The 12,948-nt window shown below is 43.9% G+C and overlaps 2 protein-coding genes across 3 annotated transcripts; one reads left to right on the forward strand and one right to left on the reverse strand.

Moving 5' to 3' along the window:
• Positions 1–651: 651 nt before the first annotated feature.
• Positions 652–4,425, reverse strand: nudt1 (nudix (nucleoside diphosphate linked moiety X)-type motif 1). The gene is made up of 4 exons (XM_078558542.1): positions 4,309–4,425; positions 3,234–3,421; positions 2,164–2,309; positions 652–1,701 (listed from the first exon to the last, which is right to left on the reverse strand). The coding sequence occupies exons 2-4, from the start codon at positions 3,383–3,385 to the stop codon at positions 1,511–1,513; spliced, it is 489 nt and encodes a 162-aa protein (XP_078414668.1). The 5' UTR covers positions 3,386–3,421; positions 4,309–4,425; the 3' UTR covers positions 652–1,510.
• Positions 4,388–8,351, forward strand: mrm2 (mitochondrial rRNA methyltransferase 2). 2 transcript variants are annotated; one of them, XM_078558540.1, is made up of 3 exons: positions 4,388–4,453; positions 5,615–5,898; positions 6,703–8,351. In XM_078558540.1, exons 1-3 carry the CDS (start codon positions 4,398–4,400, stop codon positions 7,125–7,127), a joined length of 765 nt encoding a protein of 254 aa, XP_078414666.1. In that variant the 5' UTR covers positions 4,388–4,397; the 3' UTR covers positions 7,128–8,351. The 2 variants fall into 2 exon arrangements, with proteins under 2 accessions (XP_078414666.1, XP_078414667.1); XM_078558541.1 differs by lacking the exon at positions 4,388–4,453 and adding an exon at positions 4,469–4,609.
• The last annotated feature ends 4,597 nt before the right edge of the window (positions 8,352–12,948 follow it).

Below are 12,948 nucleotides of genomic sequence, written 5' to 3' on the forward strand. Positions count from 1 at the left end.
AACACTTTAATCTCTTCTGCTTTCCTTCCCCTTCCTGCCCTGTATGCTCCATTCACTCTAAGGAACAAGACTCCAGATATGATTCAGCTAGGGTATGCACGCCTAATCCTCCACCTCCTCTTCTCACTTCTCTTTCCTTGCCCTCCCTGTTGAATTTATTTATTTTCATGTGAACACCTTTTGGGAGCCTGAATCCAACTCTGGTTGTCTCGGTGAGATCACCCCAAAAGGGGGGCATGCAGGATACTGAGGAAATAAACCAGTGCTTGCGGTGAGTGAAATGGCTTCTGTACTCGGCTTTGTGAAATTATGTTGCCACCCACCTCATTTCCTGCTCTTAAGTCATTGTGATGAAAGAGGGAAGGGATGAATAACAGTTGGAGTTTAATGTAAGAGATTTATGCACTTGTGCAAAGATTTGGCACGGTTTAAGAATAAAGGAAAAGATTGCTGGCATTGGGTTTTGAGTTAGATTGTTGACAAATAACTGCCCTTTTGCACCACCTAGTGGCCAATTTCAGAGAGGCACTTAGAATATCTCCCCTTGTCCTCTCCAAAGACTGGGAGAAACTTTGGGAGTTTCCTCCTTTTTAAAAAAAAAATCAGTATTATAAAAAAGAAAGCAAATTTGCTTGTGACCATGAATACAAATCGCAGTCTAGAAAAAACACATTTTATATTACAGCAAATGGATCATTCAATCTATATGGAATCTGAACAACATCCAGTAACAAGCCTCCAAATCTCTACATACTCCATAATTTGTTGTCCAGGTATCACATTAAGGCAATGAGCTTCCACTTGTGTCCAAATCATCTTAAAACTATCCAACTCACTTGTATTTTCCGCTACCGTACAAATACACCGCAGAGATTTTCTTGCTACTGTTCAAACGATGTGATGGATCACATGGGGTGGGGTAGGGAATATTGGAAAATTGGGTGTCATTCTTGAACAATGTGTGTATCAACCCCACCTGATTATCCTATAATTGCTGTGCTGAAGCATTCCAGTGCAGCAAGACACAGACCCAGGATCAGGGTTGTAAACTCTCCTGGATTGACTTGGCAGTGATTAATCTTTAAATTCCAAGAGTGGCATAAATGAAAAATTATTGGAGTATCAGGTAGCCCAAAAGCAGTTTAATTGACGAGCCAAAAATCATCAAATCAGGTAATGAATTGATTCTCTAATTGGTATGGGAAAGGAAGATGGATGTGTTGGGTGATTAATGGTGGGAGTGTGAAGGTGGGGCAGTTGGAGGCACAAGGATGTGATGAAATCTCCTGGAGTAATCCAAGTAGAGTTGCTTACTCGAGGTTAAATCAGCTATTAAACCTCCAGAGCAAAATTATAAAAATATCAACAGGATTTAATTCTTCCACTGAAAAGAAAATTGCAACAGCTATTGGTAACAGTTTGCTGCTGTGTATGTCCGTAGTTTCTCAACGTTTGTTAAAAGTTCCCTCAACCCCCATCTCCCTGTACTTCAGAGTGCAAATTGTCTGAATCAGGACTCTTTGTCAGCTTCTAGCTCATCCACTTCCTGCAGTGTGTATTCTAGGATGGTGTTATGTCCTTTGAACTTGAAATGACCCTTGAATTTCTTCTTCTGGAGCAACAGAGGGAACCAGAAAATGTCATCGGCCCACATCTTGTCAAACGGAACCTTGTCCAGGTCGAACCACTGCGGGCGCATCTCTGAAATTCAGTGAATAGTGGTGTTTTTCAAATCCAAAACAGCAAATATAAAGCCAAGATAAAAAGTTGAGTGACTGTACCAGTACCAAGGTGCTTCACAGGAGCCTAATCAGACAAAAGTAGACACTGAACCACATAACAAGATATTAGGGTAGATGACTACAAGCTTGGTCAAAGATTTTAATGAGTACCCAATAGAAAAGAGAGTTTTTAGGCAGAATTTTAGGGAGGGAATTCTGGAACTTAGGGCCTAGGTAGCTGAAGGCATGCCTGCCAACGGTGGAGAGATGAAAATTGGTGAGATACAAGAGGCTAGAATTGGAGGAGTGTGGATGTCTGAGGGTTGTATGGCAGGGTAAGTTAGGAAGGAGGGGCAAGGCTATAGTGGGATTTGAACACATGCTTACTTCACCCTAAAGCATCTTTCAGTCAATGAATTATTTTTGAAGCATGCTTATTTACCTTCCGATTCCACTGGTTCCCCTTGGTAACTATCTGTATGAAATATGTGAACATCCAGTAGTTCTCTCTCACCGACAAATTCAAACTTGATCTCTCCGACTTTTTCCAAGCTGTCTACAGTCAGGCTGCTCTCCTCCCATAATTCTCTGAAGAAGGAATTATCTTTAATTTAAAAGAGGTTGCGAAAAAGCATTTCTGATGGCTGAAGCATGGGAAACAGGAGCAGGCCATCAGCCTCTTGTATCTGTTCTGCTATTCAATTGGATCATGTATGATCAGTACAATACCTCAATTCCATTGAACAGCATTGAGTTGCATTCACTGACATACAGATCAAAGAAAGGCCAACAGTTCCCTTGATGCCTCGTGGTGAAAGGTAGCATGATACTAAACCAGACCAGAAGGTTCTGGATTCAAATTCGTGTCTGTGATGAACTAGCCAGAGTTTTGTGTCCAATACTGGGCATCGCAGTTTTGGAAGAATGTTTTCGAGAGGGTGCAGAAGAGATTTACTAGAATAGTACTAGGAATGAGTGACTTCAGTTATGTGGAGGGACTGGACAAACTAGGGCTGTTCTCCTTAGAGCAGAGAAGATTAAGACGACATATTTAATAGAGGTATTGAGAACTGTGAAGGGTTTTGAAAGAATGGATAGGGAGAAACTGTTTCCACTGACAGGACAGTAAGTGACCAGAGGTCACAGTTTTAAGATAATTGGTAAAAACCAGAGTACATGAGAAGAATTTTTGTTTTAGGAAGTGAGGTACAAAGATCTGGAATGCATTGCCTGAAAGGGTGTCGGAGCAAGTTCAATAATAACCTTCTAAAAGAAATTGGATAAATACTTGCAAAGGAAAGGAAATGAAGAGTTATGGGGAAAGTGTAAAGGAAGTGGTACTAATTGGATAGTTTCTTCAAAGGGCCAGCACATGGGCCAAATGAAGCATGCAACACACTATTCTAGGCTTGAACAGGGTGGCTGGAATTGTACCCCAGTTAGACAAACCACCTTTCTCAGCAGTAAGAGGGAGAAAGAAAAATTGGTTAAAAAAAGCTCCACGAGTGTTACCTCTTTGCTCCTTCCTCTATGGTTTCTCCGGGTTGCACTTTGCCTCCAAACCCATTCCAGCGGCCGGCCCCGAACCCTCGTTTCTTTAATCCCAGGAGGATCTTCTGCTGCCTCACGACCATCACTAGGGTCAACAACTTCGTGGGGATCATCTTTCTGTAACAGTATCTTCTCAATGGCTGGCAGCTCTCAATCAGGAAGAAATGGGTGTAAAATAGCATTGATATACCATTCAATAACTTGCATTTATAGCATTGTAAATCCTCCCAAAATGCATCACAGCAATGTAATCATAAAAAAATTGACACCAAGCCCCATAAGGAGATATTAGGAGAGGTGACCAAAAGCTCGACTAAGGAGCCTGGCTTTAAGCAGCGCCTTAAAGGAGTGACGGGTAGACTGGGAGAGATTTAGGGAGGGAATTACATCGCTTAGGGCCAAGCCAGCTGAAGGCACAGTCACCAGTGGTCGAGTTAAGGAGTTGGGACGAGCAACAGGCCAGAGTTCGAGTATTGCAGAGATCTGAGAAGGAAGGACTCACGTTGGTCTACAGTGAATTCGGGAACTCTTTCGAGTTACCAACAGTCACAGATTGCAACTCTTTCGAGTACAATCACAGTTCTTGGTTTCCGGGAGTGGGACATGAACCCACAACCCTCTGATTCAAAGGCGAGGGTGCTATGAACTGAGCCACAGCTGACCTGAGAAGGTTGTAGGGCTGGTGGAGATTACAAAGATAGGGAGGGAGTGAGGCCTTGGTGCAATCACCAACTCTGGTAGTGCGATTGCACAGCCTGATGAGACTCTTCAAAAATAACTCCCGCTCCTGAGAAGACAATGAGATGTGCGAAGAGGGTAATGGGAGTATAAAATAAACAATTTGCATTAACATAGCGCCTCTTACGACTTCAGGCCATCTCAAAGAGCTTTCCAGTCAGACAAGTACTTTTTTGAAGTGCAGTCACTGTTATAATGTAATCTTATCGCTGTAAATGCCGTTCACTAATTCAGGAGCACTGGGCAATAGTTAGAAGCCTGGATGTTTGGGGATTAGTTGAGAGCCCGGGACAGGTACCTTGGTTGGTTGATTGACAGCTCGCCTCCCGCCAGCTGCAATGGGTCAGAGAGATCGAGAGCCCCTCGAGCGCCAACAATGAGGATCGAATGGGAGCTCGTGGAATGGGGAGTTACACTCTATACACACCGGATGGAAACAACAAGTGAGACAGATGGAGGCCATTTTTGCGCAGGATTTTGTTTCTGTATCGCCAATACTTTAAAACAGAGTGAATGCATTTTAAATTTGATTTTTTTTTTACTGAAAATATCTGTGCGGCCGGTTCAGGGGAGATTCTTTACAAAGTTCACCTTGGCTGGTAAATTTGTAGAGTTTTGTTTCCTGGGGGACAGTTAGTTGTGACTCATGGAGCCTGGGCTCGGGGCGAGCGATTCCAGCTGGATTCGGCGGGGTTTTCATGTTCTTTGAGAACACTTTTGCGCTGCGCTGCCTGGTCAAGGTCCGGTTTGTGATCTTCATTTATTTAAAGCGCTTTATCTCCCTGTCGAACACGTAATCAATAAACTGGCATTCGCTGCCCTTTCATTTCTCTGAAGTGTCATAACAATTCGTATTTATGTAGCGCCTTTACGGCCCAAGGCGCTTCATGGAGGTATTATCAAACAAAATTTGATACCGGGCCACATAAGATATTAGTTCAGAATACGAAAAACTTGACCAAAGAGGTAGGTTTTAGGAGGACATTAAAGGGAGAGATGGTGGGGTGGGAGCCAATCTGCTGAAGGCATGACTGTCAGTGCCTGAGAGAGTAAAATCGAGAATGTGCAAGAGACCAGAATTAGAGAAATGCAGAGATTGTGGGGGATTGTAGGACTAGAAGAGGTGACATAAATACAGTGCTTTCCATTCAGCCAATCACTATCTAAATCCACTCCCTGTTGCTATGTGGTGAACCTGCAAATTCGACCACCACTGCCCTATTCCATCCCCACTGCTACTGAGACTCTCGGCTATGCTTCACTACTTCTGCAATCTGCTCCCTGGTCTCCCACGTTCTGTACCCAACAAACTATAACTCATCTAAACCACTATCACCTGCACCCTATCCTTCACTGAGTTCTGCGCCCTGATTACCTTTGTCCTTATTGGTGCCATGTTAAAGGTGTATATAAATGCAAGTTGTTGTTGCCCACAACATCCACTCTACATTTCACTTGACCTATTGCTGAGTGGAATCTGTCAGGGGGAGTCAGAGGGAGAGATGATAGAATTAGGGAGAGAAATGGAAGAAGTGTGATCCCTGAAGTGAAAAAACAAAACATACTTGAAAATAGTAAGATATTTTTATTCTTCCCATTATTAGACAGGGCAATATGATCTCTCAGGTCTGGCATTGTCTGTTTCACACAACAGCGGAACAGCTAAAAAAAACACCAGCTGAACAGAGGTGGTTATCAAGGCAACTGAGGGACCCATATGTGAAATCTGCCCGACAACAAAACTACCGCTGTCGGAGCGCATTTAAGTTACTGGAGATTGATGAGAAGCACAGCATCTTGAGGCCTGGGATCAGCGTGATTGACTGTGGTGCAGCACCAGGTGCCTGGAGCCAGGTTGCAGTTGACAGGGTCAATGCCACTAGCAATGGTGAGTGACATACAACTCAAGGTGGACAAATGGTAATATGATAATGACCAGAAAATCTGTTTTTAAAGATGTTGGTTGACAAATAAATATTGGCCAAGACATCAGGAAGAGCTCCCCTGCTCTTCATTGAATAGTGCCATAGGATCTTTTACATCCATCTGAGAAGACAGGAGGGTTCCTGGTGTTTTTGCCTCAGTTGAAAGATAGCACCCCCAACAATGCAGTGAAAGGATAGGGAGAATATATAAATGAATGAATGGTCCTACAAATCATTAGTTTGCAATTCCCTTGAGAATAATCGTTCTTTGTCATTCAGAAGCATCAGCTTTACCTGAGTGTTTTTCTAAAAAGTAATCCCGGATGACTCATTCCTGCTTGCAGGTGATTTTAAGTGTGCACTGGAGTGTCAGGCTAGATATTGTGCTTCAGTCTCTTGGGTGTGATTGGAACCCCCAATATTTTTACCCAGATGAGAGTGCTACCCACTGAACAACGATAGACACCTCTGACCATGTGCCACTTGAGAATGCCACTTGGGTAAGGTGCCAACCTGCAGATTTTTCACTTCATATCTTTCCTCTTGGAGAAGGAAACAGGTAAAATTAAAGGAACTAATCACTACAAATGTGCCTGGGGATGTGTCCCCTCTTGACTAAGGTTAGTTTAGACGAAGGAAAAGAATTAAATATTGTGTCGGGAGGGATTGGGATAAACAGGCAAAGGAGCCTGTCTCAAAACATAATGTGCATCTGTTTGTTTATTCTGGTTTGTTGATGATCTTCATTTCATTTCCCCTCACTCCAGATCTGGATGCTCCTGTAGGTTTTGTAGTGGGAGTTGATCTTTTACACATCCCCCCACTGGATGGTGCTGTGTTCCTGCCTCATTCTGACCTCCTGGATCCTGCAGTTCAAGCTAGAATACAGGAATCCCTGCCGACGGGAGAGGCTCAGGTGATCCTCAGCGATGTGGCACCGAACGCCAGTGGGATCCGCGAGCTGGACCAACAGCAACTGGCCAAGCTGTGCCTGTGTGTCCTGGGGCTGGCCAGGAGGGTCCTGAGTCCTGGTGGCACCTTGCTCTGTAAATTCTGGGATGGGTCTAATAGCCGCCTCCTCCAAAACCGACTAACTGAATTGTTTAGAGAGGTGAAAATTTTAAAACCAGCTGCGAGCCGGAAGGAGTCATCGGAGATCTACTTTTTGGCAAAATGTTACAGGAAAAGCTGACATTACGGAGCTACTGTTTATGCTCAAGGAAATTTCCATTGCAATCTAACAATTTTTGGGACTGTTCGTTCATTTGTATTTTCTCCCCATCCCTCCACCAGCATTTCTCCCTCATGCCCAGGATGATAGTCCACCACCTAGTCAGAGAAAAAAAATGCATTTCTATCCTGCCTTTTATGACCGCTAAACTTCTCAAAAATGTTTTATAGCAATGAAGTACTTTTGAAGTGTAATCATGTTGTAATGTAGGAAACATAGCAGCCAGCTTGCATGTAGCAAATTCCTACAAACAGCAATGTGATAATGACCAGATAATCTGCTTTTGTGATGTTGATTGAGGGATAAATATTGGCCAGGATACTGGGGAGAAGCTCTTTAAAGTATTGCCATGGGATGTTTTATGTTCACCTGAGAAGGCCTTGGTTAAATGCTTCATCCAAAAGATGACAGTGCAATGCTGACTCAGTACTGCATGGAGTTTGAGCTGGGATTTTGTGCTCATGTCTCCGGAATGGGACTTGAACCCACAATCTTCTGACTGAGAATTGCAAGTACTATGCACGGTGCGACAGCTGACAATTAAAATCACTGCTGCCCTGTACTTCATTACAAGGAGAAGCGCAGGAACTCTGGGTACATGTCCCTCTGTTTCACAAGAATAAGAATACTCCCCCAGTGTATAGTCAACCAACTGACTAAAAATGAATTCCATTTAAATAGTGTTTCTCATGACCTCAGGACATACAAAGTGCTTTCGAGCCAATGAAATATTTTTGAGTTGTAGTCACTGTTGTTATGGCCAGAATGGGAGAAGTGCGTAGTCGATCTAGCCCCACTACTCCACAAGATCACTTACCAAAATGGCCAATCATTTACATTCGCTACCGTTGCCCAGAATAAAATAAACTTTAACCAGGCTTCTTTAAATAAACAACAAACTTATTAGTTTATTATAAAACTAGTCTTGTTGAAAGCTTATTAATATACAGTATGGAATATGAAAGTATACTAATTACTCTTTCAAGATACCCTAAGTCTCTCACACACAGACTCTCATAATAAAAAAAATAATAAAATAAAAATAGAGAAACTCTGCCAAAGGTTAAAAGTCAATGGTTCAAGGGAAAAGGAAAGATGGTGGAGTCCTTGAAATGGCGTCTGGGTTATGCAAAACAATTGATGACCCTTGCATTTCTTTTCAGGTGGACTCCAGGAACAATAGCAGGTATACTATTCCAGCACCAAGCAACTTAGGAGCAGCTTATATTCACTTCCTGCTTGGACTGGCTCTGGGCAAAAAAGCTGCTGTTTTCCTTTCACAAGCAGTTGGTCCTTTCTCTTCTCAAAACAAAACCAAAATCAACTTTTAAACACAGTTTTTCCAGGCATGTTTTCTTTCAGAGCCATAAACAATCACGTGATCCCTTTTGTAAACTGTCCATCAAGGTCAAAAGGTTTCCAGCTTCTTTAAAACTGCTTAATTACCTTTTCTATAAAAGAATATTTTTTTACCAGGAAGAGCAATCAGAGTGCTGCATTAACCCTTTAAGGTAGGGGTGGGAAACCTACGGCCCATGGGCCAGATCTGGCCCATTGCTCAATTTCATCTGGCCCACAGCAAGATTTCTAAAAATTAAAATTAGCTCAAGTTTTGTGTAGCCTGAATACATAAATCTATTGATCTTTCTATTTCCTAATTTACTTTTTTTTTGTTGTCTCAGATGATTTTTATTCACTTCACAGAATGTTGGTTTTGCCATCTAAGCCAGCATTTATTGCCCAATCTTAATTGTCCTTGAGAAGTTGGTGGTGAGCTGCCTTCTTGAACCGCTGCAGTCCCTGCGGTCTAGGTACACTCACAGTGCTGTTAGGGAGGGTGTTCTAGGGTTTTGACACAGCGACAGTGAAGGAACGGCGATATATTTCCAAGTCAGGATGGTGAGTGGCTTGGAGGGAAACTTCCAGGTGGTGGTGTTCCCATGTATCTGCTGCCCTTGTCCTTCTAGATGGCAGCTGTCGTGGGTTTGGAAGGTGCTGCCTAAGGAGCCTTGGTGAATTTCTGCAGTGCATCTTGTAGATGGTACACACTGCTGCCACTGTTCGTCGGTGGTGGAGGGAGTGAATATTTGTGGAATCAAGTGGGCTGCTTTGTCCTGAATGGTGTAAAGTTTCTTGAATGTTGGAGTTGGACTCACCCAGGCAAGTGGAGAGTATGCCATCACACTCCTGACTTGTGCCTTGTAGATGGTGGACAGTCTTTGGGGAGTCAGGAAGTGAGTTACTCGCTGCACAATTCCTAGCCTCTGACTTGCTGTTGTAGCCAAAGTATTTATGTGGCTAGTTCAGTTCAGTTTTTGGTCAATGGTAACCCCCATGCTGTTGATAATGGGGGATTCAGCAATGGTAATGCCATTGAACATCAAGGGGCTATTGTTAGATTCTCTCTTGTTGGAGATGGTCATTGCCTGACACTTATGTGGCCAGAATGTTACTTGCCACTTGCCAGCCCAAGCCTGGATATTGTCCAGGTCTTGCTGCATTTAGACATGGACTGCTTCAGTATCTGATGAGTTGTGAATGGTGCTGAACAGAGTGAAATCATCAGCAAACATTGCCACTTCTGACCTTATGATGGAAGGAAGGTGATTGATGAAGCAGCTGAAGATGGTTCGGCCAAGGACACTACCCTGAGGAACTCCTGCAGTGATGCCCTGGAACGGAGATGATTGACCTCCAACAAATACAACTATCTACCTTTGTGCAAGGAATGACTCCAACCATTGGAAAGATTTCCCCCTGATTCCCATTGACTCCAGTTTTGCTGGGGCTCCTTGATGCCACACTTGGTCAAATGCTGCCTTGATGTCAAGGGCAGTCACTCTCACCTCACCTCTGGAGTTCAGCTCTGTTTGAACCAGGACTGTAATGAGGTCAGAAACTGAGTGACTGTAGCAGAACCCCAACTGAGTGCCAGTGAGCAAGTTATTGCTAAGCAAGTGCCAATTGATAGCATTGTTGATGATCCCCTTCCATCACTTTACTGATGATGGAGAGTAGACTGATGGAGCAGTAATTGGCCCAGTTGAATTTGTCCTGCTTTTTGTGTACAGTACATAACTGGGCAATTTTCCAGATTTCTGGCTAGATGCCAGTGTTGCAACTGGAACAGCTGGCTAGGGGCGCGGCAAGTTCTTCAGTACTATTGCCGGAATATTGACAGGGCCCTAACCTTTGCGGTATCCAGTGCCTTCAGTCTTTTGTTGATATCACATGGAGTGAATCGAATAGGCTAAAGACTGGCATCTGTGATGCTGGGGACCTACGGAGCAGGCAGAGATGGAGCATCCACTCAGCATTTCTGGCTGAAGATTGTCGCGAATGCTTCAGCCTTATCTTTTGCACTGATGTTCTGGGCTCCTCCATCATTTGAGGATGGGGATATTTGTGGAGCCTCCTCCTCCAGTGAGTTGTTTAACTGTCCACCGCCATTCACGACTGGATGTGGCAGGACTGCAGAGCTTAGATCTGATCCATTGGTTATGGAATCGCTTAACTCTGTCTATCACTTGCTGCTTATGCTGTTTAGCATGCAAGTAGTCCTGTGTTGTAGCTTCACCTGGTTGATACCTCATTTTTAGGTATGCCTGGTGCTGCTCCTGGCGTGCCCTCCTGCACTGTTCATTGAACCAGGGCTGATCCCCTGGCTTGGTGGTAATGGTGGAGTGGGGGATACATGAGGTTGCAGATTATGGTTGAGTACAGTTCTGCTGCTCCTGATGGCCCACAGCGCCTCATGGATGCCAAGTCTTGAGTTGCTAGGTCTGTTCGAAATCTATCTCCTTTACCATGGTGGTAGTGTCATGCAACACGATGGAGGGTATCATCAGTGTGAAGATGGGAATTCGTCTCCACAAAGATTGTGTGGTGGTTGCTCCCACTAATACTGACATGGACACATGCATATGCGGCAGGCAGGTTGGTGAGGATGAGATCAAGTATGTTTTTTTCCTCTTGTTGGTTCCCTCACCACCTACTACAGACCCAGTCTAGAAGCTATGTCCAACTTGGTCTGTGGTAGTGTTACCAAGCCATTCTTGGTGATGGACATTGAAGTCCCCCAGCCAGAGTATATTCTGCGCCCTTGCCACCCTCAGTGCTTCTTCCAAGTGTTTTTCAATATAGAGCAGTACTGATTCATCAGCTGAGGGGGTGCAGTACGTGGTAATCAGCAGGAGATTTCCTTGCACATGTTTGACCTGATGCCATGAGATTTCATGGGATCCGGAGTTGATGTTGAGGACTCCCAGGGCAACTCGCTCCTGACTGTATACCACTCTGCTGGGTCTGTCCTGTCTGTTGAACAGGACATATCCAGGGATGGTGATGATGATGTCTGGGACATGCTCTGTAAGGTGTGTTTCCGTGAGGCTGTTGCTTGACTTGTCTGTGATACAGCCCTTCCAATTTTGGGGCATGCTCCCAGATGTCAGTGAGGAGGACTTTGCAGGGTTGACAGAACAGGGTTTGCTGTTGTCAGTTCCGGTGCCTAGGTCGATGCCGGGTGGTCCGATCGGCCTCATTCCTTTTTATTGACTTTTTAGCAGTTTTGATACATTTCAGTGGGCATTTAAGAGTCAACCATATTAATGCGGAACTGGTGTCACGTGTAATCCAGACCAGGTGAGGATGGCAGATTTCCTTCCCTAAGGGACATTAATGAACCAGATGGATTTTTAATGACAATGGTTTCGTGGTCATGATTAGAATTTTAATTTCAGATATTTATTGAATTCAAATTCCACCATCTGCCGTGATGGGATTCGAATCCACTGCCTCATCATGACAGCATGGCTGCTCATTTGTCTTTGTAACTGACGTGATGGCATGTGAAAACAATTAAGTCCCAGGTGAACGTTAGACTTTTGGGTTGGGAAACTTAATGACACCAGGAATGCCGGGAAACATTATCTTTGACTGCTTGCTGTTCTGTGGGAAGAGCTCATATCAGCAGATTACAAGTTGACGATGCAGTTTTATGCACTAATGCTCCATCCACATTGTTGCTTTGTGTGTGTGTGTGTGGCCTGTGGCTGATTTTGTCTATGTGTAATGGCCCATGATAAGAAAAAGGTTCCCCACCCCTGCTTTAAAGGACAGTGTCTTTTAAAACACAAATTCTTCCAGAATGTTCTTAGTCCTTAAAGATGAACCATTTTCTGTGATTAAAGTGTTCATGGTGTTATGATCCCAGTTGAGATTACCCCGGACAAGCCTGATCCCAGAGAGGAACCCAGCTTGATAGATCCTAACTTTTAATTTTGTTTGTTTAGATACGTGGAGAGTGGCTACTGAACAGAGTCACTGGAGTCAGCTAATGAACTTTTAACAAAATAATAAAACATTAAACAAAATATGAACTATATTACAATACTCCTTCACCCACAACTATTTCTTTACAGATATGTACAGATTTGTAAAGATAACACAAGTTACAAAAACTATTTTATACTTCAATGTTCACAGTAAGTACACAGTCCAAGTAAACCAATTGGAAACCTGTGGTCAGACACACCACACTCTGAAACCAAGTGACAGATGCCACCCGAGACAGATGCTATGGATCTCTCTCCTCAACTCCCCCCTCCAGACGCTTGTCACACCGTGAGCCAACCAGTCTCGCCTAACTCCATCTTTCACATGAGCGTTTCCACTCTCCACTCTACAAGACCTCGCCTTGGATTCTTCTCCCAGATCAAACCTTTCTCTCAGACGCCTTCCGCAAGGGTTCACCTCCAGGGTTTGAAACTCTCCTTCTGATATT

The sequence above is a fragment of the Cetorhinus maximus genome, chromosome 15, assembly GCF_964194155.1.
Source record: "Cetorhinus maximus chromosome 15, sCetMax3.hap1.1, whole genome shotgun sequence".
In the NCBI taxonomy this organism is placed as follows: Eukaryota; Metazoa; Chordata; class Chondrichthyes; order Lamniformes; family Cetorhinidae; genus Cetorhinus; species Cetorhinus maximus.